The sequence below is a fragment of the Eschrichtius robustus genome, chromosome 3, assembly GCF_028021215.1.
Source record: "Eschrichtius robustus isolate mEscRob2 chromosome 3, mEscRob2.pri, whole genome shotgun sequence".
NCBI lineage: Eukaryota > Metazoa > Chordata > Mammalia > Artiodactyla > Eschrichtiidae > Eschrichtius > Eschrichtius robustus.
The window spans coordinates 33,895,026-33,918,798 of NC_090826.1; the positions used below are offsets into that span (position 1 = coordinate 33,895,026).

Genomic DNA, 23,773 nt, shown 5'->3' on the forward strand with positions numbered 1-23,773 from the left:
GGGGGCGGGGGGGGGGGAGGTGAGGGGGGGCTGTCTAGAAACAGGGGCGGGGCATTCCTCTCAGGAATAGAAGGCGGAGCCAAGTGCTCTGAGCCCCGCCCCATCCCCGTTGCCCTGGGAAACCCCGGGTTGTAACAATAACCCGCTGACGCGCTTCGGGGAGGGATCCAGCTGAGTCCGTGGGCGGGACAGCCCTGCTGCGGACCAATGAGAGCGCTCGGGCCTCGCCCCCGCGCCCCCTCCCCCAGCTCGAAGCAGGGGGCGGGGTCGCGCCCGCCGCTCCTCCCCTGCTCCGTAGGCGGCGCTGTTGCGTGCTGGGGCTACGGCAGGGTCGCCCCCGGCCGGGAGCCCCGCCCCTCCACCTCCAGCCCGCGGGCGGGGCACCCGGCCGGCCGAGGATTCCGCGGCCGCGGGCGGGCACGCCCCGCCCTCTCCCGCGCCGGGCCCGCCCCCTCCCCGTCCCCCGCCCATCCGAGGTGCAGCCGGCGCTGAGCGCGGCAGGCGCGGGAGCTGGCGCTGGAGCCGGAGCGGCGGCGGCGGCGGCATTCACGGGGCGGCGGCGGCGCGGGCTCCGGCACGGGCTCGGGCTCCGGCATGGTGCAATCCGGCCCCGTCCCGGGAGAGCGGGGCCCGCGTGCGGGGCCGGCGCCGGGGGAGCGGCGGCAAAGACGGTGGCGGTGGTGGTTGCAGGCGCAGGCAGGCGGCAGGTGCTAGAAGCGGGGCTGGGCGAGGTGTGTGCCCGCTGGGCTCCGGGGCCGCCGCTCCCTCACTGCCCCCACCTCTCCCTCCCTTCGGGCTTCCCAGCGCGTCCAGCCCCCTGTCTCCGCGACCCGGCCCATGGCGCCCCGCGGTTGAGCCGGCGCCGCCAGGGACCCCTCCCGCGGGCCTCCCCGGGGCGCGCAGATCCCAGAGCCGCCCGCCCACCATCCGCGGAGCCCCCCTCCCCTCCTCGCCCGAGCCGGGCGGGACCATGGCTGCGAAGCTGCGAGCGCATCAGGTGGACGTGGACCCGGACTTCGCGCCGCAGAGCCGGCCGCGCTCGTGTACCTGGCCCCTGCCGCAGCCAGACTTGGTCGGCGACGAGGACGGAGCGCTGGGTTCAGGGGTGGCCGAGGGCGCTGAGGACTGCGGGCCGGAGCGCCGAGCCACGGCCCCGCCGATGGCCCCAGCGCCGCCGCTGGGCGCGGAGGTCGGACCGCTGCGGAAAGCGAAGAGCTCCCGGCGGAACGCGTGGGGGAACCTGTCCTACGCCGACCTCATCACCAAAGCCATCGAGAGCGCCCCGGACAAGCGGCTCACGCTCTCGCAGATCTACGACTGGATGGTCCGTTACGTGCCCTACTTCAAGGATAAAGGCGACAGCAACAGCTCGGCCGGCTGGAAGGTGGGGGCGTCCGGCAGGGGAGGGGGTCTGGAGTCGTCGGCTGGGGCTTCCAGGGGCTGCTAGATGCGTCTGGGCTCCCGGCGGGCGGTCTAGGGGGAGGCCCTGGGGCACCCCCAGGAGTCACAGAGTGTGTGCCCAGGGCGTGGGGCCGGCCGGCAGACAGGCGGGGGCGTGCTGGGAGCAGCTGTGTGCATGCTCTGGATGCGAGGTGGGAGGTCTGGTGGGGTGACAAGGGACTGCCACTTTGAGGCACTCTCGAGGGACACCCTTACCCCATCCTTGGGGGCATAGCAGAAGAACCTATTCTCAGGCCTCAGACATTGGGGACCCCCCTCTTACCCCCACGAGTTTGCTTTGTGTTACTCTTGTTTTACCCTCTCCACCAGGGCACCCTCCTTAAAGAGCTGAAATAATGACTTGGGGCCAGTGGCTGCTTTCCTCCCAGATCTTTCCCACTGCCCTCCCTGGAGCTGGCCTCAGGGTGAGGAATGCGACCCTAGGCCCACAGTTCTTTCTGTGGTGCCAGGAGTTCACTCTGGGGCACCAGCCAGCCTAGGGTGGGGAACTGGTCAGGTGACCTGAGATCTGAGTTCTCCGTGGGGCAGCTGCTGCCCCCCTTGCCTGGATCACCATGGTGGGCTGGTGATGATCCCTGCTGGTGTGAGGGCAAGGTATTGAGACCTGGGGATCTGTCCATGACCACCGCAGGCTGTCTTCCACTTCCCTGGCTTTCTGAGCCCAGATGCACTTGGGGGAGGGGGAGAGGGGAGGGGCACCCCAGGGAGGCCTCAGTACCAACCAATGGAAAGGGGGGAGCCATCTTGGGCGAGGACAGGGTCTTGACTGGATTGTGGCCTCTAGACCCTCCCCTGGCCAACTTGTTGGGGAATGGGGATAGTCGATGCCTTTGGGGAAGAGGAGACTGGGGTGGGGTGGGGGTCGGGCCATGCCTAGGGCCTGTGAGCTGTGAGACTCCCTGTGGGAGAGGGGGGTCTCTATGAGGGAGGCATGCCTGAATGGAGGGAAGGGGCTCTGGCTGGTGGTGCCTGTAGGCAGGGTCAGGGGAAGGAGGTGTGCCAGTGGAGGAGGGGAGGCTCGCGGACATGGACAGCTTAAGATGCCCCGTGGCTGCACTGTAGGGGCCACGGTGCTCTGCCCTGGGAGCCCATGGCTCTCAGGCTTTCCGCTGGCAGCTTCTCTGTCTGTCTCTGGCCACTACTGGGTGGGGACACAGGCTGGAGGGGCCGACATGAGTCTCCTTCTCCATCCTCTCTCCGGTCCCCTTGGGCTCAGCCCCCTCCGGAACACTTGTTCCTCCTAAGTGGGTCCTGCCCTTGTGCTTTGCTCCCACCTCCCTCCCATGTACTGTCCCACCCTTCACTTCTCCCTGTAGATAGTCCCTGTCCTCAAGGGCACAGAGTTCAGATGCCTCTTCCAGGAAGCCTTCCCTAACCCTTTTTAGCTAGCTCAGGACTCCCTCTTCTCTGGCCCTCTCCCTACCTGTCATAGGTCTTAGTCTTTTGTGTCCTGTCTCATTTCCCTTCCCCACCCCCTTTGGAAGACAGTGGCAGTGTCAGAACAATCTCTGTGCCCACGGCACCGAGCATGGAGCCTGGCACTGGGAACTACCAGTGCGTGTCTGGTAAAAGAGTGAAGAAATAGGTGGATAGTGCAGAGGGTGGTGAGGCCAGGGAGGGTACTATGGGCCAGAATAAGCCAGGAGGGCTTCCTGCAGGAGGCAGAGCTCCAGCTGGGCTTGATGGGTGAGGGATGATAAGGAAGATGGCAAGAGGGAACATGAGGCTTGAAGCTGGGAAAGAACTGCAGTTCACTGAGGGCCTCAGGGCCAAGCCCTGTGCCAGGCACCTTCAGGCATCTGTGCCAGGTGTCTCCTTTAATGCTCTCTGCACTCCCTGAGGTGGGTTTTACTGTCACCACTTATAGGGCTGGGCACTGAGGCAGGGAGTGGAGGAGTGAACTGCCCAAGGTCACACAGTCAGTAGATGGGAAAACTGGATTCCAATCCAGATGTGTCTCCCTCCAGGGACCCAGAGCCTCTGGAATAGTGTCCTGCTGGCATTGGATATGGGTGGGGGACACTGACAGCTTTCAAACGGGGGCAGATCTAAATCCTAGACTGTGATTGGGAAGGTACTTGGAGATAATTTAGTCCCATGAGTTCATTTCTCAGACTGTGAGACTGAGGCCCTGGAAGGGAATGGGACTCTTCTCAGGTCATCAGTGAGCGGCAGGCCCTGGATGATGGCCCAGGCCTCCCGCCTGCCCATTGGATGCAGTTTCCACTGCACCACGCTGCTGGGGACACATTGGTTCTCCCTGCGCCTGGGCTCAGGAATGCTTGTCCTGGGCTAGGGCATTGGTGAGGGAGCCTCAGCCTTGGGCTCCTGACCTAGGCCCTGGCAGAGACCCCCGAGGCACTGGAGGAGGGCTGTTCAGAGAGGCCCCTGGCCTTTCCCATCTCATCCCCTCAGTGGCTGTCCTCCTTCTACCCCACCCCCCCATCCAGCTCCCCAGGGAGCCTCCTTCCCCTCTCATTCCTGTCCCTCCTAATGCCTGTTCCCCCATTCCCAGTCAGTCCCTCCAGGGCCCTGGTGGTGGGGCCGTTCCCAACTCCCAGCCGCCCTCCGGTTAGCAGAGCCTGTGATACACCTCAGGTGCCAGGGCTGGGGCCAGGGACCCCATTGTTCCTTCCTCCCTCCCCTCCCCCACGTAAGTGTTGCACTTGAGTCCTGGAGTGTACCGAACCCTGTGTTAGATGGAGTGGGGGGACCGAAGGGGAAGGCGTTGCACCTGCTTTCAGGATGCATCAGGGCTCAGCCAGTTCCACACGCAAGCCCTCTGTCTTACAGGCAGGACTGAGGGCCGGGGAGTGGGGGTGGGAGTAGGGGTGTGGGGAAAGTGGGTTAGATCCCCTGGGGAGCCAGGCAAGCCCTCACAGAGAAGATGGCACTTGATCTGATCTGTCTTCACTGGGTGGGGTGGGTGGGTAGAATTTGGGAGAAAGTCTTCCAAGGGATATTGACTGCATACGCAAAGGCAAGGAGGTGGAATTGCATATGTTGGGTTTGGGAGACTGTTGGGTGTGCCAGGCTGGAACCAGGGGCTCCTAGGCAGGGCTAGGAGCGTGGGATGGCAGGGCTGTGGCGTGGGAAAGGCCGAGTGAGGGCCCTGTGCTTGGCCTTTGCCCTGTGGTCCCACCTGTGATGTGGGAAGATAGTTCAGAGGTGTTGCAGAGAGGAATTGGAGGAGGCAAGATCAACAGCAGGCCTAAGGCACCCAACAGGCTGAAGCCCGAAGAGAGTCTGGGCTTGGTGCTGGGAACTCCACCAGAGAGGCTGGTAGTGTTGCCATCAGGGCAGATGGTCTCCAGGTCTGGGACGAGGGCTTGGACAGGAGTCTCCCTCCCTCTCCAGTGTGGCAAAAGTGTGGATAGCCCACATCCAGGTAGAGCCTCCTACTTCCTCTCAGACACTCTAGCCCCACCTTCCTCCTCCGGGAAGCCTTCCAGGCTGCTCCGGGTCCTGGTGCTGCTTCCACTTAGCGCCCTTGGAGTTATTCTGCCTGCTTTTGTGTTTCCAGGCTGCCAGCTCCCCTGGGAGCTCCCAGGCCAGGCCTGGGTGCCTCCCATTCCTGTCCCCGGGACTGGTGGGGGAGGAGCCCAGTGGATGGGGATTTCCCTTCTCCCTCAGTGCCTGGAGCAGCTTGGCTGTTGTGGGGTGGGATCAGCAGGGGGGTGTCTCCCCCCCTATACGGCCCAGGCGGGCCCGTAGGTCCTAGGTGGGGTGGGGGCTGGAAGAGAGAGACTGATCTGAGAGGCCGGGAGGAGGGTCCTGCTACAGCCCGACTGAGCGGTGGTTGTGCGTGCAGGGGCTCCCCCTTCTCTCCTCCCCCCAGCCCGTTCCAGCAGGGCTCCCTCCTTCTTCTTTGTCCTCCGGGGATCCCCAGCCCCGAGGGCTGGTGGAGGTGCGGGAAGAGGCGGTGTGAGCCCGGGTTGGGGGGTGTCCTCACCCCCCGCGCTGCACGAGCGGGGGGCTGGCAGCTGCCCGCCTCCTGGGCACGAGCCCGTGCCAGCCGCTCCTGGCACAGTTGCTGGCACGCCCGGCAGACTCCCACGGCCACCTGCTCACACCCACCCACGAGCGCTGGCGCGCAGCGGGCCCTTCCGGCTTCCCGGGCCTCCCGGCGCCCCTCCCTCGCCACCGCGCCCCTCCCCCCCCAGTCCTCTGCTCCCCGAAGGCCCCACACTCTGCCAGCCGCGTGGCCCGCCCGGCCCCCTCCCCAGAAACTTGGGGAGCTTGGGAGGCAGGGCCGCCGGGAGGCCCCTGGGGTGGCTGCGCCTCTGCGGGGAGAAGGGGGGGACCTGGAGGCAGACAGACAGACCGACAGACAGGGTGAGGGCCCCGCCTGCCACCTGGCGCCGCTCCAGCGGGACGATGGCGGGCAGCGCCGTGCCAGGCGGTAATTGCAGACAGACTAATTTAAAGAGATGAGACGGTTATTTTTAACTCCTGTTAAGGTAATGAACGGCGCTTGGGGGGGGAGGTGTGTGCGGGTTCGAAAGTTCAGCGCCCCCCAGCCGCCACTTTCTGCGGTTTGGGGCTCCCCTCTCTGCACGCCCTGAGGACCCAGCTCAGGACTGAGTGGAGTGGAGGGGCTCTGCCAGAGAGGGGCAAGGGCTCAGAGCGCCGGGGAGCAGGCGCCCACCAGCCAAGCCCATGTCCCCTCAAATCCTGTCCTCCATCCTTCCAGGTGGGTGTTAGCATCCCGGTTTCCTAGGTGGAGAAGTGACTTGTCTTAGGGTCACATCCCTAAGAAGTGGCAGACCTGGGAATTGAACCCCGTCCTGTCCCCCAAACTCAAGCATTTCCTCCTGTGCCATTGGGGCTGGAGAGGAGGGATTTGGAAAGGGTGCAGGCTTGTTTCTTGCAGCCCACCTTCTCCCATCTTTGAGTGGCAGCTGGTGGTGGCTACTCCGTGGGGTCCTGGGGGCTATGGAAGCCCCTCTCTCTGTGTCTTGTGAAGGGTGAGGGTGTGGTCGTGGGCTGCGTGTGTGGATGTGAGCCTCTGGCATATGGGTGCACCAGCTGTAGCAGGGGGAGCCCCCTCCTTACCTCACTGTCTCCCTTAACTTGTGGCTGACTCCTCAGCACCCCTTTCCTATTTGCAGCCTGCGGCTTGCCTCCCAACTTGGGAGTGGGTACCTGAGAAACAGGTACACATTGGTGCCCACTCCTTCCACCTCTGAGTCTGACTTTGGATCTCCAAGAGAGGTGGAGCCCATCACCCGCTTCCAAGCCTCCTTCCCAGATCAATCCCTTTCTCACATACTCCCAGGGACCTGAAGCCCGAAAGCCCTGGGACTGCCCATTCTGTTGCTAGACAAGACCTTCAAGTTGTTAGGCCTTCCTTCCTTCTCCCTGGCAATGACCCATCTCTCTGGAGCATCACTCAGGGTGTCCTAGTTCAGCCCTTTGGGGTCTGTTGGAGCTGTGGAGTCGGGAGTTGGTGAGCGGTGGGCAGAGCACCTGTAGGGCACCCTGATCTAGCGCGTGTGAGCTGGAGCAAAGCTCTCTCCCGTTCTGGTCCTCAGTGTTCTCATCTGTGTCCAAAGGGCCTTAACGCACTCAGACTGTGGCCCTTTCGGGGCTGTGACTGACAAACCCTCTGGTTCTAGGAGCCATGAGGGGTTAGCTGGGACCGAGAGCGTAGAGTACCTGATGGGACTTATCATGGGTGGAAGCACGTGAGTACATGTGTGGATGGACTCGAACTGGGGACTCCTGCTTGGGGCTGTCTACCCTGCCCCTGGCAGTACCCAGGTGGCAGACAAACTCTGGGCACAGTGAAGGGAGTGCTCCTGGCAGTCCCAGCTGGCCACCAGAGCAGGCAGATGGGGGGTACAGGGTGTTAGGTGGGCATTAGCGGAGGCTCTGGGGCCCTGGTAGGGCGCTCAGGGGGACAGCTGGATCTGGAGCGCCCCCCTTCCTCCTGGCATCCTGGTTACCATGGAAACCAACTCCTGTTTGGGAGGGTTTGGCTGTCTGCTGCCTCTCCCCACCCCCCAACCCATATGTGGAGGTGGGAGGGGGGCCAGGTGGCGTGTGGGGGAGGGGCCTCCTACACCTTCCCCCACCCCCACCCCCCGGGCCTCCCTCTTTGCAGAGAAGCCTTTCTGGTCTCGAAGGGGGATGCCTCTTTTGGGAAGGGGAACGAGAATTCAGAGGATTAACTCCTGGGTGCTAGGCAGTCAGTTGGGCACTTCACATAAATCCTCTCATTTCATCCTCCCTGGGTCCTGCCAGGTATGTGTTAATAGCCCCATTTTGCAGTTGAGGAAATGGAGGCTCAGAAGAATGAAGTCACTTGGCCAAGGTAGCATAGCTGAGACGAGGCTGAGCCTAGATTTAGAAGCAGACCTGTTTCCTCCATGTTTTGCCATCTTCCAATGCCAGTGCAGTATCAGCCCACACCCCAGCCAGCCCTCCTACCCCAGGGCTCACTCGTGCTCTCTCCGGAATCCTCCAGGGCTCCTCAGTTCCCCTGGGAGCCAACCAAGCCCAAACTGCTCTGTTTGGACCCCTGGGCCCTCTGCTGGCCTTGTCCAGGCCCTGCCCTCCCTCCCACTTTCCCTGCTGCCTCTGATCCCAGGCAGCCCTCACACTGCCATCTTTATACCTGATCCTGGAGTTTTCAGCCCAAACCACTGCCATTGTTACATGCTCACCAAGGCTGCTATCGACTCTCATGGACTGAACCCTGGGGACACCCCTCAGAAACTAGGCGGGTGCTTGGGTAGTTTGAACAAAATCCTACCTCCTAGGTGATTCTGGAACCCAATGTGTCTTTCTGAGAATCTGCCTTAAATCCTTAGTTGTTGGCAGAGCTGGCTGATTATCAGAGTCACCTAGAAGCTTTTAGGTAGTACAGTCTGCAGTCCCTGTCTCAGACCCTCTGTAGCAGACTCTCAGTGGGTGGGCTTTGGAATCTATATTTTAACAGGTCTGTCTGATGACGGGTCGGATTCTGAACCGATGCCTTAGATGGTAGCTTCCTCTGCTTCTGCTTGCGGAATCTTAGTTCCCCGACCAGGGACTGAACCCGCGACCCCTGCAGTGGAAGCATGGACTCTTAACCACTGGACCTCCAGGGAAGTCCCCCTCCCGTCTTCCGCTCCCAGGGCGGACCACCTTCTCTAAACAGGCTGCCCAGACTGAGCCCACATCTCTCCTCCTCACTCTTTTTTGGGTCCTCCAGGGAATTGAGCCCCATGCAGTCAGCTCCAAGGGACTGAAACACCACAGTACATTTGCCCGCCCTCCGTGTCTGATGTGCTCTGCCACTGAGAGCCTTTGGCTGCAGGAGGGAGGTGCTCTGCCACTGAGAGCCTTTGGCTGCCCGAGGGAGGGGAAACGTCGGTGTACTCAGCAGGCCTCTTTGGCGCTGGCCCACCAGGAAGTGGAAAGTCGCAGCCCCTGCTCTCTGCTAGCTCCCTGTCCGGTGGGGGAGGCGAAACCATGTGTACAGCGCGGTGCTGGTCTTACAGGATCCAGTCCCGGGGCTGTAGCGTGCCATTCCAGGCCTTGGCCACCTGGCCCCAGTCAACCTGTACAGCCACATCACTCACCCCACCCATCTTCTGACCCTTCTTCAGCTACACAGAACTTTTCCAGCCCAGGATGCAACCACCACATGCCATGACAGGTGTGCTTCCATTTAATTTTCACAGCAAACCGTGAAGCTGGTACTGCTACTATCCCCAGTTTGCAGATGAGGAAACTGAGGCTGAGAGAAACAAAGTGGCTCTCACAGTATCCCACTGGAAGGGACTGAAATGAAACTCCCCTGGGCTACTCCTCCCTAACCGAGTGCTCTGGCCAGCACAGTCCAGGCTGGCCGCTACCCCCCTGCCCCCCAGCCCTAGCATTGTCTCTCTGATTTCCCTTAGAGTTTGGCCCTGGGGCTTCCAGCCTCGGGGGTGGCTTTGGGATCCCTGGCACCCTTTCTCAAATCCAGAGCTCCCAGAGGGAGGGAGCTGACATTGTCCGCCCCCCTCCATCTGCAGGCCCCAGGGCTGATGGCCGCTTCCTCTGCTCGCGTTAATCCAGGCCTACACCCACTGGGCACCCACTGGGCACCCACTGTGCAGCACTGCTCAGAGGAACCGGACTGGCTCCCTGCCCTCGAAATGCCTGCAGGTCCAGCGGGGGAGATAAGACGAGGATAAAAACTACCCAGGGTCATGATGGAGGGCCAGATTATGAGCTATGGGTATTTGGAGGTGAGGGGGGAGAACCAGGCAAAGGAGTCAAACCCTCAGGACTCTTTAGGAGCCCCACAGGGTCTGGCTGTGTTAGCTGGAGCCCAGCAGGACTTGAGGCTGGGGAAGCAAGCAGGAGCCGGACGGCGAATGGCCTTGAATGCCACACCAAGGAGCTGGCACTCCAAGCTGTGAGGGATGAGGAATGGCATGGGCAGAAAGGATGGTATGGAGGGTTGGGGTAGGGGGAGAGACTGGCTCAGGTGCCCAATGTGGGCCTAATACTGGGGTCCAGGGGAGAAGATGAGCCTGAGAGAGGGTGGAGGCCCCAAGATTCCAAGATGCCAGGCCTGAGGTGCCAAGCAGCACCCTTTGGTGCCTTGAGGATCTCAGAGGTAAGACAAAGTGGTGTGGGTAGGAGTCTGGAGGCAAGCAGGGAGGAGCAGTCCTAGTTCTGCCACTTACCCTCTGTGTGGCCTTGGGCAACCTAGCCTCAGTTTCCCCCTCTGCAAAGTGGGATAATAATAAAGACTTATGTCCAAGCTTTGTTGTGAGAATTGCATGTAAGGAGAGTTACATGTAAAGTCCCCAGTGAAATCTTAGCAAATATCATTATTGTTATTCATTGCTCTGGGAAAGGAAAGGAGATACCTCCACGTGTGCTGTGGGGGTGGGGGTGGGGGGGGTCCTGGGCCCTGATCCCTGAGAGACACTGACTTGTGTATGTGTTTGGGGTGGGGGGTAGGATTTCTTCTTCTAGTCCCTCCCTTTCTGTCCCTGGGGTGTCAGAAAATCAGGATGTCCAAGCTTCGTCCTGCCCTTAGGTCCAACCACTGCTCTCTAGCCTACAGAGCCTTCCCCATGGCCTTGGGAGGCAAGCAGGCAGGTTTTAGGCACTGTATTTTTACAGATGAGGCCAGTGATTTACTCAAGGTCACCCTCGAATCCGGGGCTGCCTGCCCCTGGACGCTGGCTCCTCTGCCCACTGGCAGTCTGTGTGACCTTGGGCATGGTCCTTCCCTCTCTGGCCCTCAGTCTCATCTAGGGATCCGGGTTCTCCTCCCCCAACACTCTGGGAAGTTGTGACGCCTCCTCCACCCCTCCAGTCCCCTCCCCCTGTCCTCAGCTGGCCTTGCCTTCTTTTGTAACCTGAGCTGGGGCCGTGGGGGAAGGGGCTTGCCCTCAGCCAGAGGCACCTGCCAGCTGAGCAGATGTGAGTGGATGGAGCCCCCCCTACTCCGCCAGCCCCTAGGGGGTCGCCTGCTCCTGGCTCGGCAGGGCTGGTGCTGGGGCAGGCAGTCCTCAGCACACCCAGCCCTGGCCTCTGGCCTCTGCCCCCAGAGCTTACCCTGAGCACTTGTTCATTTTTCAGCGGACATTCGTGCTCCAACATGCCCTGCAAGGACCTCTCAGGCTCCAGGAGAAGACAGATGGCAGATGAGGGCTGGTGCCCCGGTCTGGGTGGGCTGCCCAGAGCTCCTGGAGCCCCTTGGCATGGGGACAGAGGGCCAAGGGCAGCCCCTGGGGACGAGGGCAGTGTCTATGCGGGTGGCCATGCCCCAGGGAGAGCAGATGGTCCTCTTGGCACCATGCCTACTCTTCCCCCCCTTCCCCCCGCAGGAGCCAGCCTGTAGGGCTGGGGCACAGCTGCTGAGCCCTCCCCAGAGCCAGGCCCAGGGCAGGACTGGGTGAGGTCACCGCAGCTGCTCCCAGGGCCGGGGGCAGGGGTGTGGGATGTGCTGCTGGCAGAGGGAGGGAGGGGGCTCCGATGAGGAGAGGCTGGGAGAGGCCTGCATGGCCTGGCATTTAGGGATCCCCTTTAATCCTGGAAGAGGGAGGGAAGAGTCTGTGGAGGGGTTGCTGAGCCGGTGTGGACAGCTCCTGGCACCCCCTCCCCAGGGGAGCTTCTGTCTGGCCTAGGCTCCTCCCTAGAGGCCTCTCAAGGTAGGAGGAAGAGCAAGGGCCCTGGGTGTGAATTCCTGCCTCAACACTTACCCGCTTGGGCAGGTCAGTTGTCTCTTGAAGCCTCAGTTTCTCATCTGTAAAATCAGGATAATAAACCAACTCAGAGGTTTGTTACAGATACTCAGTAAGATTTTAATTGTTGAGTGCCAGCACAGGGCACCGAATGCTCAGCAAATGGTACTTTCTTTCCTTTCTCACTTTGCTGAAGTCTCCCGAGAAGCCAGGGGAGAAGTAGGGAGGTGGCAGAGGCAGCAGGAACTGGAGGGGAAACTGGGAGGGAGGAGGCAAGGCCTGGAGCTCCGGCCTGAGGTCTTGTTGAACAGAAACTGCAGAGTTGCCAGGCCTGAGTGGTTCATGGCTGCTGAGGGTTCCAACCTATGTGTTGACTTGCTGTGAGCCAAGGATTGCCCCACAGAGTTCAAGTGGGGAGGCAGACTCACCTACGGTTATACCCCAGCGTGCAGGTAGATTTTTGCAGTAGCACTGAAGGGGGAGCAACTACCTGTGGGGCTTGCAGAGGGGGCTAGGAAGATGCTGCACAGCTAGCCCCGATGCAGCAGCAGGAACCGCTTGAGCAGAGAGCGAGGGAAGGGCACAGGGAACAGAGTGTGTGAAGGCATGGAGGCGTGAGACATCCAGGGTGGCTGGAGCCCCAGATGGGTTTAAGGGAATGGAGGTAATGAAGCTGGAGAGCATCAGAGGGCCCTTGAATGTCAGTCTGGAGTTGGACCCAAGCGCTGGCGGGATGAGGAGCCATGGGCTTTTGAGTAGGGGTGAGCTGGGACTTCTGCTGCTGATTTGTGTGCTGTCTGGGCTGGGTGTGTGGGTTCTGTTGTCTCCGGGGTGGCAGGGGTGGGGGACGCCAGAGCCTGTCCCTTGGCCTCATGGCTTGCTTTGGACATTTGGTTCCTCCTGGCCCCTGGCTGCCCACTTCTGTTCCACTGCTGGCCCCAAGCCCATTCACCTGTCAAGACCTGTGGCTCTGATGCCCCCACCTGCCCTTCTACCCCTCCTTCACTACACACCCTAGTACCAAGGGTTTGCATGTGGCCTCAGGGCCCTGAGGTCATCCAGGTCACCCCTTCTGCCAGGAATCCTGTCTGGACTGAGTACTCCAGGCAGCAGAGCCAGTGACCCTTCCCCCCACCGGCCACCCTCCCCCAGAGTCTGTGGCTCTCTCTGAGTCAGGTGTGTTCCTGGGCCAGAGGGGGTGGGGTGTGGTACAAGAGCTGCTCCTGGGGCTGAAACAGGGAGTCAGGAAGACTCTTGACGTGTGGGATCTCATCCAGCTCCCAGCCACGCCCCCTCCCCCACGGATGTTGCGATAGTTAACCGTCTTTTACAGGGGAGGCCCACGGTCACATGGATGAAGTTGGGATTCCAGCTCTAGCCCTTAACCCTTCTTTATGCAGGAAAGGAGGGAAGGAAGCGGGGAGAGAGGAAATGGGAGTCACGGAGGGGATGAGAGCGCTCACACGCCCCACAGGTGATCTCGGCTCAGGAAGGCACTAGAGGGTGTAGCTGGATCACCACCCCCATTGGGTAGTTGGGATCAGCTTCCTGAGGGAGGGGCCAGGATGAACCTTGGACAGCGATGGGACCTGGAGAGGCATCCATACCTGGTTTTGGGCTGGATGGATGGACGCAAGACCCAGGACTGAACTGGGAGGGTCCTGGAATCCCCTTGGTGCCAGAGGCCAGGAGGTAGCACAGGGCTTGTGGGTGGGGAGCACAAGACTTGAGCCTCCTGTCTCTGATGAAAACCAGGAAGCTTGGGCTTGAGAACCAGGGCAGGTATGACCTCTGAGGTGGGCAGCAGGGCAGTGTTCCCCGCCACATTGGCGGCGTGGGTAGGAAGAGCCTTAGCTTTGGAATCCAACAGCTCGGAGACCCAGACCTGGTTCCATCACTTCCCAGCTTCATGGCCTCAGGTGTCATTTAACCCACCTGAGCCTCAGTTCTCCCCCCACCCTTTGTAAAATAGCATTACCTACTCACAGTTTGCATGGTTTTTAGGATTCAAAGAAGAAACATATCTAAAGAGTCTAGCTTAGGTCTGGCACATGGTAGGTGGTGCCCTTCTCCTGCCTCGGTATTTGAGCACGGGCCAGTGGTGTGCGAGAGCTGGCTTGCACAGGCTCGTGAGAGCTGATCATGCACACTTCTTCCCAGTTCTGCACTCAATGACATCATGCTGCCAGCTTAAAATTGGCTACGATGGGAGTATCCATGCCACAGAAATCAGCAAATGCTACAAATCGAATCAGGTGGGGTTTTTCCCCTGTTGGAGAGCTGAAGGAAATCCATCCTGTAGGCCCTCTTTAGCTCTCGAGGGGACCAAATGGGAGGTGGGGCAACGGTCGAGGGCTGGCTGGGCTGAGCAACCTAGAACTCAGAGTCCATGGGCCCTTTAGGGCCTGGGGAGATTGGATATAGTCATAGTGCCATGCAGCCCTCTCTAGGCAGGGGACGGCAAATGGCGGGACCCTTCTTCTCTCTCCAAACTGCCCCTCTTTGCCCCTACTCTTCAGCCCTGAGATCTGGTGGGCTCTGGCTGGAGAAGTAAGATTGGATGAGCTTGAGCTATCAGGGAATGAAGCTGTGCTGGGAGGAGAAATGAGGTTGTGCTGGAAGATAAACGAGGTGTACTGCCAGGGAATGAGGTGGTACTTGGAGGCAAGGTGAGGCTGCATTATTAGATAAATGAGGTCGTACTATCAGGGGATGAAGTGTACTTGTAGAAGAGATGCTGTCCTGCTGGATCAGTCGGGTTGCACCGTCAGAGAACACAGCCACACCACAGGAGGAAGGAGAGCCTCCGACTTGGAGGATAAATGAGGGTGTCCTGCTGGATAAATGAGGGGGCCCGTCAGGTGAATGGAGTGCTGTTAGCGAATGAGGTTGTACTTGCTGGATAAATGGGACTGGTGTGCTGGATAAATGGGGTTGTGCTGTCAGATGAATGCATTACCGCTCGTGGGCGAAGGGTGTCCTGGGAATAGATGAGGGTGTCCCCTTGGATGTATGAGCTGCCGCTACCAAATGGCTCAAACCCTGTCCGCGAGGGAAGGCACCATCAGCAAGGACGAGATTATTCTGTTCCCACAGGGGCTGCTGCAGCGTCTTCTGGCCCACGTGGTCCAGGCTGTGAGAGGGCTTGGCCACAGCAAGCCTTGGGTTCCCCAAGTCTATCTGGGGAGGAGGAGCGAGCAGGTGGGGCTTGGGGTGGGCAGCCGCCTTGTTCACCCTGGGAGCCCTTCTTCCCGTCGCACAGAAGCCCCTCCTCCTCTCTGCGCTTCCTTCTGTGGCTCCGACCGCTCCTGCCTTTCTCCACCCCATGCTTGCCTCCCATTCCATCCTGTATTCCCCTCTCTCAGCCCAGTTTGGAGAAGCCCCTATCGTGTGCCAGCCACTCTGACAGTCTCATTAATTCTCCCTGCCACACAATGTTCCCCCCCTTTTCTGTCTCTCCTTCATCCATTCAGCAAAACTTTATGAAATGCCTAGCATATACCAAACACATGGGGTCCGGTTACAAAAAAAAAGGGGGGACAAAAATCCCTCATGGAACTTATTTTCTAATATAAGGGAAACCAGACAATAAATAATAAGCACAGAATATAAAGAAATTATATGGTACTTTAGAAAGCGCTAATTGCTTTAGAAAAATTCAGAGCAGGCTAAGGGGGCCAAGAAATGGCAAGGCAGAGAAGCACTTGTTAAAAGAGTGGGCAGGATGGGGCTTCTCACATAGGTGACATCTGAACAGAGACTTGAAGGAGATGAGAGACGGATGTGAGCATCTGGGCGAACAGTGTTGCCCCTACGACCGAGGCCCCAAGGTGGGATGGTGCCTGGCAAGTTCCTGGCAGCAGGACAGGGTCAGGGGAGGAGCCTGGGAGGTCATGGAGGGGCTTGTGGGCTACGGCAAGGCCTTTGTTCTTTACTCTGAGTGAGATGGGGGCATCAGGGTATTCTGGGCAGGACTGGATGTGGTCCACGTTATTTACAGGATCCCTCCAGCTGCTGCCTGGAGGGAAACAGGGTGCAAGCAGGTAGCTGTTTGAGGAAATAGAGGTTCAAAGCATCTTTTGCTCCATTGTTTGTGGGTGTTGAAGCCAAGACTGGAATCCAGATCCAACACCAGAGCCCGTGCTCTTTGTCCTGTACCAGCCTCTTCTCCCTGGTGCCTGAGGCCCCAGGGGGCTGGCCTCTCGCCCAGGTTCTGAGGGAGAGTAGGATGGGCATGGGATGTAACCTACTGTCCCCTCCCTCTGCCCCTTGATGGCCTCTGAGGCACTGAGTCAGGGAGGTCCCATCTCCCCTGGGAACCTGCCCCAGGCCTGCATGGAGGTGTGGGAGGTGTGAGGCCCCAGAAGCAGGGCCCAGCTTGGGCACCAGGGGAACCGGGGCATGCCGGGGCCGTAGCTGTGGTGGCGGGTTGCTAGGTGACTCTGAGAGGGAGCCCTGGTTACTGCTGCCTGGTAGAGGCGTCTCCCTCACCTCCTCCGTGGCCTCTGGCCTCCCAGGAGGCCTTGTGGGCGAGATGTGATCGGCGCTTGCCACTGGATCTTGGCCGGGAGCTCTGATGGGTACCAGGTGGCTGGGACCTGAGTAGCCAGAATGGGCTGCAGGGCCTGGCCTTGCCTCCTGGGGCACAGCCCTGGTGCACACCTGGTGAAGAGCCTGGCTCAGCAGACCAAGGCCTAGGTCCTCGCCCAGCTCTGGGCCACCTCCTTGGGTGACACTGGGCAAGGCACGGCACCTTTCTAGGCCTCAACTGCCCCATCCACCTGGCCTGCAGAATCCCTCCCCAAGGGCCTCGTTTTCAGTGAGAGTGCCAAGGGAGGGTGCTGAGCAGGCAGGGCTCCAGGTACCCCTGCCCCACCTCCGATGGCTTGAGTGTAGAACACTCAAGTTTTGCATTAGATTCCATTCACTAAAAAGGTTCCACTACTTTAGAAAAAACAAAAGTTTGAAAACCTCTGGACTGAATGATTCCAAGAACTTTTTATTGTCAGACTGAAAAGGTGCCTAGAGTGCAGTGGCCCATCTCATCAATTTATGGGGAGGGAAACAGGCCCAGAGAGGAGGAGGGACTGGCCCCGGGTCAGGCTTGCCGGGGGAGGAGGGCCACCAAGCTGGCGGTCAGGAGGCCTGGGCTCGAATCCCTGGGTGAACTGGGGCAAGTCCTTTTTTCTCTCTGGGTCCAACCAGCTGTGGTTTTGGGCTGGGGCTCAGGGGTACCTGGCTGGGCAGGGAACAGAGTGGGGAAGGATGCAGACCTTCATAGGCCTGGAACATGTGTTCTTGGTGGGAATCTAAAATATTTTTATTGATATTCAGAAAATTTGGAAGTATTACAGAGTACAGTGCAAGATTCCTTTGAATTCTACAAAGGAAGCACAAGACTTGTAGGGAATTTTGACCTTTTAACATGCCCCCAGCTTCCCATACTGCCAGCTTCTAGGGTTGGCTACGTCATGGAAAGTTTCAGAAGAAATGGAGGACTGGTTTCCTAAGATTCTTTGGAAGTTCTCTGACTTGTTCTCTCTCCCATGGGGGAACGTGAGGTCCTTTAGACTCAGAACGAGACTAACCTGAAATCAATGCCTGGCTCTGCCACTTAAACTGTGTGATCTTTTCAACTTACTTAACCTCTCTGAGCCTCACTCGCCTCATCTTGAATAGGGCTCACAATCCCTGCGTTGTATGGAGACTGATAGAATGATCACGTGAGATCAAGTACTTCCAGTACTCAGGGCTGACCTGGCAGGTACTGGGGAGGTGCCCGTACTTGGCGGTGTCCTTCCTCCTCCTCCCACCCCCAAGCACTCAGAACCAGGCTGCCACATAGTGACACTGATAAAGAGGTGTAGCCTGACTGACCTCTAGCTGGAGCAGCTGGGAGGTGGAGCCTCTGGTAAGGCAGATAATCCCCCAGGGGAGGAGAACTGAGGCCTCTGAGGCCCCCCCCCCCCGCCCCCGCAACAAACACAGGTGTTGGGAACGGGCTGGGGAGCCAGGTGTAGGGGCGGGAGCGGGAGAGGGGGTTTCTACTCCAGGGAGCACCACTCCCTGGGGGTCCAGCTCCCCTCCTCTCAGGGCCCCAGGAGAAGCCAGGCAGGACAATGCTGGGACAGACCTTGAAGCCCTAGCTGTTATCTCCCAAGACCAGAAAGTGCCAGAGATAGGGAGCCTGGGGCCCTGAAGAGTCAGGTGAGTACCTGGAACTGGGGGTGAGGGGTGGGAGGGTGCCCTGGGCAGCAGGGAGGACCCCTCCTTCTGGAGACAGGCGGGAAGGAGGCAGGAGGGAGAGCCCTCGTGGATCAGAGGTTCTGGAGCTGGGCGGATGAGAGCAGGTCCGTATGCCGGGCAGATCTGGAGTGGTACCTGGCATTGCCGCCTGTGGGACCGAGGGCAAGTTACATCATGCCTCTGGCCTCCATTCCCTGGTACATGAGATGGGGTAATGCCAGCTCCCCAGAGTTTTTCGTGCCCAGCGCAGTTACACTCAGGGCCTGATACTAAGGATTGTAGAGACAGAGTGGGTCTGTGGAGTGATCTAAGAAGTGAGGTCTTCTGGCCAGAGTGAGGAATTTAACCAGCGTTATGGGCACCTGGTGTGTTCACCAAACACCCACACACGTTATCTCAGATAATGATCTAACAGCCTTCTGAGGTGGTTACTGGATGTCGCCCATTTTTTTCAGAGGAGCTCACTGAGGCATGGGCTCCTAGAGGTTGAGTCAATAGCCATGGTCACATAGCTAGGTGGCTGAAAAGAGCCAGGCATCCTGCCCAGCCCTGCAGATACCCAAACCCCTGCTGTTTCCACAGCAGTGCCTGAGCCAGGAGGTCCAGGCCACCAGCAGGGAGGCCTCAGAGCTGGGGCATGGTAGGCCCTGCAGAAGTTCTACTCCTCCAGGTTCTTGTGGGGAGCCAGGTCAGTGGAGCTGTGGACTCCCCAGCCTTCCTCTGTCCCCAGGACAGGCCTGGCAAAAGCAGGCAGTGATATGGGGCCCAACAGAAATTTAGAAGAGGATATGTGTAGGTGTGCCTAAGGTGAAGCCCAGGGAAGGACCAGGGGCAGCAGAAGGGCTCTGTGGCCTTGGGCAAGCCACTTCACCTCTCTGAGCCTTGGTCTTCTTGTCTGTAAATGGGCCTGATGCCACCTGCTTTGTGGGGATTTTGTGAAGGTTCCACCAGGAAGGGGCTTTGAGGGCAGAGCTACTCTGCATCAGGTGGGTGGGGAGGGGAGGGGAGGTGAGGGAGGGCTGCAGCCCAGGCGGGACCTGGGCTGACCTGAAGGTGGGCAGTGAGCAGGGGCGGGGTCTGGGGTCTTCATGGCCAATGGATGTGCTTTGAGGGGCTTGCTGGGATCCAAAGCCTCTGTGGAGTTCACAGAAGCTCAGAGAAGTTGGGGGAAAGTCTGGGCCTCTACCCACCTTGGGGACCCCCAGCCTATTCTGCTTTCCCTGGTCAGGCCTTCCCAGCAAAGGGTTAACAGTCTTCTCTACCTGCAGTTGCATTTTAAAGACACGAAATTAAAGCAGGTAATTTATTCTCCCCACACACGAAAGAGCAATTAGTTCTAAACAGGGCTTAATCAGTCACCGCGAGATTGATTTCTGGAGCCCTGGGTTTTCGGGCTCCTGGCGCCATGCCAGGCTGGCAGGGTGGTGGGGAGCGGACAAATGAGCCGCAGCGGCATGAGCCCTTACATAATCTGCTGGGGGGCCCTGGCAGCCTGGCTAGCCCCAGGCGGGGCTTGGCTGAGTTGGGGAGGGGGGGTCTTGCTCCCCCGCTGCAGGCCCCTTAGGAGTTGCCTCCCTGGAAAGGCTAGACCCAAAGCCCTGGCCTCACCCTACGGACAGTGCCTGTGTGGGGCAGGGGAGCGGGAAGGATGGGGCGGGTCTAGGGTAGAGGATGGATAGTCTGAGTTTGTCCGACCTGGTACTTACACCTGTTCCCCTCCTTCTCCCCTTTACCCTTTCATCTTCCCTATTCCCTCCCCCTCCACCTTTTGGCTCCTCTCCTGTTCTCTTATACTCTCACTTCTCTATTTTCTCCCACTCCTTTTCCCATCAATTACCCCCTCACTTCCCACTCCCCCACCCCTATCCTTGTCTCTGGCCACAGAACTCCATCCGCCACAACCTGTCTCTGCACACCCGGTTCATCCGCGTGCAGAACGAGGGCACAGGCAAGAGCTCCTGGTGGATGCTGAACCCTGAGGGCGGAAAGACGGGCAAGACCCCGCGGCGCAGGGCCGTGTCCATGGACAACGGGGCCAAGTTCCTGCGCATCAAGGGCAAGGCCAGCAAGAAGAAGCAGCTGCAGGCACCGGAGCGAAGCCCCGACGACAGTCCCCAGGGCGCGCCAGCCCCGGGACCCGTGCCTGCCGCGGCCAAGTGGGCCACGAGCCCGGCCTCGCACGCCAGCGACGACTACGAGGCATGGGCCGACTTCCGCGGCGGCGGGAGACCCCTACTCGGGGAGGCGGCCGAACTGGAGGACGACGAGGCCCTGGAGGCCCTGGCGCCGTCGTCGCCGCTCATGTACCCGAGCCCGGCGAGCGCGTTATCGCCCGCGCTGGGTGCGCGCTGCCCGGGGGAGCTGACCCGCCTGGCCGAGCTCGGGGGCCCGCTGGGCCTGCACGGCGGCGGCGGGGCGGGGCTGCCCGAGGCGCTGCTGGACGGCTCGCAGGATGCGTACGGGCCGCGGGCCCGAGCCGGGACGCCCGCCTACTTCGGCGGCTGCAAGGGCGGTGCCTACGGCGGGGGCGGGGGCTTCGGGCCGCCGGCGCTGGGCGCGCTGCGCCGCCTGCCCATGCAGACCATCCAGGAGAACAAGCAGGCCAGCTTTGCGCCGGCCGCCGCGCCCTACCGCCCGGGGGCGCTGCCCGCGCTGCTGCCGCCACCGCCACCCGCACCCAGGCCCGGCCCGGTGCTGGGCGCGCCCGGGGAGCTGGCGCTGGCGGGCGCGGCCACCGCCTACCCGGGCAAGGGGGTGGCCCCATACGCGCCGCCGGCGCCCTCGCGCAGTGCCTTAGCCCACCCCGTCAGCCTTATGACGCTGCCCGGCGAGGCGGGCGCGGCGGGAGTGGCGCCGCCGGGCCACGGGGCCGTCTTCGGGGGCCCCCCCGGCGGCCTCCTGCTGGACGCGCTGCCGGGGCCGTATGCGGCCGCCGCCGCAGGGCCGCTGGGTGCCGCGCCCGACCGCTTCCCGGCCGACCTGGACCTCGACATGTTCAGCGGGAGCCTCGAGTGCGACGTCGAGTCCATCATCCTCAACGACTTCATGGACAGCGACGAAATGGACTTCAACTTCGACTCGGCCCTGCCGCCGCCGCCTCCCGGCCTGGCTGGGGCCCCGCCCCCCAACCAGAGCTGGGTGCCGGGCTGAGGGCCGCCTCCCGCGCCCCCGGTGCCCTGCCCCGCCCCCCCCCAGGGGCCTCTGTCTTCCCATCCTGATCCCCGGGTCCCCACTCCCATTCCCGCTCCACGGAGGGGATCCAGGAGGCAGCCCCAACCCAGCTAGAGACATCCCTCGGAAGCTGACCGCTGAGGGAAGTGGTAGGGAGGGGCTGGGGCGCCCTGCCATTCTTGCCCAGACTCCTGAGACCCGCTCCCCCTCCTCCCAAGGGCGGGAAGCCTGGGAGTGGAGGTTGGATTCCGGGCTGGGTGGGAGTAGGGAGGAATGAGGTGGGCCGTGCTGGTCTGGGAAGCCCACCGGGAGACTGGGCGGGGCGGGGTGGGGGGGCGTCTCCGAATCTTCAGTTTCCTTTGCGGGGCCCCCGCGTGACGAATCGCCCACCCCAAAGTCGAATCTGATCCCCAGTTGACACGTTCCCACTGGTCTTAGCCTCACCCACCCCAAGCCAGGAACCCCCTCCCAGAAACACACTCACACCTACCTATTGGCTGTTCACCCTGAGCTGTCCTCCTTCGGCCCTCAACCACTCTCCGACCTCCAGACCCACAGTTCAGCCCCGCCCACTCATCCTTGCCCGCCTTAGTTTCTCCCCTCCCAGGTGGAAGTCCCTCTTCCTTTCCGCTCGTCCCCATTCCCCAGTACTGGTCTCAGCCTCCCCAGTGGGCCTCAGCTCCGGATCCACCCCCCCAACCCGACACCCCTTTCTCCGTGCCAGTCCTGGCTCCTCTCTCCCATATTTATAAGTGTCCGGTCGGGGCGGTCTGTGGGCGCGGCGTCCCCGGCGCATATCGTAGGCAGTGTACCGTGGCCGTGCCGTCAGCGTGTGCGTGTGCGTGTGTGCCGTGTCGAGGCCGTGTAGAGTGCATTGTACAGCATATTTTCATGAATAAAATTGTTTTAAATATTTCTCGTGCCTTGGGCTAGTAGGGGGAGCTGCGGAGGAAGAGGATAATTGGTAGGGATCATGGAGGCGGGGGTCCCTGTGCCCGAGCCCATTGTGGCTTTGTGTCTGAGTCTGTGTCAGCATTCACTGATGTCTGTCTGCTCAACACACATTGGTTAAGTGCCTACTGAGTTTTGGATGCTGGAGATGTGCCTGTGTGGAGCTCTGCACCTGTTTCTGTGAACATGTGCATGCAGGAAGTTTCTGGCCTGGGGATATTCTGTCCTGAATAAGCTTCAGAGTTGGGAGAGAAGGCACAGATATTAACTGAGAACGTGTTCATGCCAGGTCCTGTATTAGGTATAATTTTTGTTCCCGTTCTACAGATGAGAAAACGGTCAGAGAGGGAAAATGGTTTAGGAAGGCAGGCAGCGATGGTGGAAAGGAGGCCTTTGAAGGCACACAAACTTCTGTTTGAATTTATTCCCTGCTTTTTTCCAGCTGTGTGACCTTGGGCAAATTTTCAACCTCCATAACCTTGCTCTCCTGGTCTAGACCACAGGCTAGTACACCTATTGCATGGATTTCTTGTGAGCAGTAAATGAGAAAACATATGTAAAGTAGCAGCACAGGTCCTGCATCCATTCATTCATCCATGGAAAATTTAGTGAGCACCTGCTATGTGCCAGGTCTTATACCAAGCACTGGGGCTACCATGGAGAGCAACAGAGGCACAACCTCTGCTCTCAAGGAATTTAGAGGCTCGAGGGGCACAGAGATGAGTAAATGGGCGATTTTAGATCAGAGATGTAATGAATGGAGGAGGCAGGGGGCTGTTGTGGGAATGAATGAGACAGTTGCACCCATCCCGGGCTTGAGGAGTCAGGGAAGGGGCCCGGAGGGGGTGCTGTCTCAGCTGAGCCTTGAAGGATGAGTTGGCATTGGGAAAGGAAGGGATTCAGACAGAGGGAATGGCATGATCAGAGATCCAGAGTCAAGAGATCATTTGGGTTCCAGAACAAAAAGCAATTTAGCACGGCCAAAGCTCAGAGGTGGAAAGATGAACAATGATGGGGAGGCAAATGGGCCAGAAGGGGCAACAATGGGAGAGGGTCCGTGGCCAAGCCAGAGATGCTGGTGGTGACTCAAACCAGGAGGGACGGGGGAGGGAAGTGAGGCTGGAGGGGGAAGGATGAGTTCACATATATTTTGGCTGTAGAGTCATTGAGACTTGGTTGTGAATTGGATATGGGAAATGAGGATCAAATGATGCCTGATTCTGGTTGGGCACTTGGGCAGACAAGGCCATTCACTGAGATGGGGAACTTCAAGGCAGGAGGAGCCCTGGGGAAGATGGTGCGCTCAGCCTCAGACAGGCTCAATTTGAGTTATGCCTTATGGGACCCCTTGAGATTTGGGAGGGATGTTTGGGAGCATATGTACTGTGTGAATGGCATTCCCTGGCATTGGGCAACATGGTGGCCCAGAGATGTCCAGCTGGATAATGGGGTCAGAAGCCCAGGAAGGTGTCTGAGCTGGAAAGGGAGGTCAGAGAAGTAAGAGCACGGAGGTTGTCATGGAGGTGTTGGGAGCGGCTTGGGGGGTGGTGCAGAGTGGGAGGAGCAGGCGACCCAGGTCTGCTCAGGGGAACACCTTAGGGCACCTTGGCACAGGAAGAGAAATGCACTGGCTGAGTAGGAGCAGCTAGGGAGAGGAGGAAGACCAGGACACTGTGGGCTCCTAGGGTTTGTGAAAAGGGCCTGGTCCTAGAAAGGAATGCCTAACACTCTTACTTCTTAGAGCCTCACTTTCTTGGTCTGAAAGA

General features: G+C 60.0%; 1 protein-coding gene across 1 annotated transcript; it reads left to right on the forward strand.

Moving 5' to 3' along the window:
* Window positions 1–625: 625 nt before the first annotated feature.
* Window positions 626–21,249, forward strand: FOXO6 (forkhead box O6). The gene is made up of 2 exons (XM_068537904.1): window positions 626–1,384; window positions 19,770–21,249. Exons 1-2 carry the CDS (start codon window positions 971–973, stop codon window positions 21,033–21,035), a joined length of 1,680 nt encoding a protein of 559 aa, XP_068394005.1. The 5' UTR covers window positions 626–970; the 3' UTR covers window positions 21,036–21,249.
* Window positions 21,250–23,773: the final 2,524 nt, after the last annotated feature.

What these genes read in the sequence shown, in the direction of transcription:
- FOXO6 (XM_068537904.1), top strand. Translation starts at nt 971, where the DNA reads ATGGCTGCGAAGCTGCGAGCGCATCAGGTGGACGTGGACCCGGACTTC. An exon ending in ACAGCTCGGCCGGCTGGAAG is followed by an intron (nt 1,385 to 19,769) that starts GTGGGGGCGTCC and finishes CTCTGGCCACAG; the next exon opens with AACTCCATCCGCCACAACCT.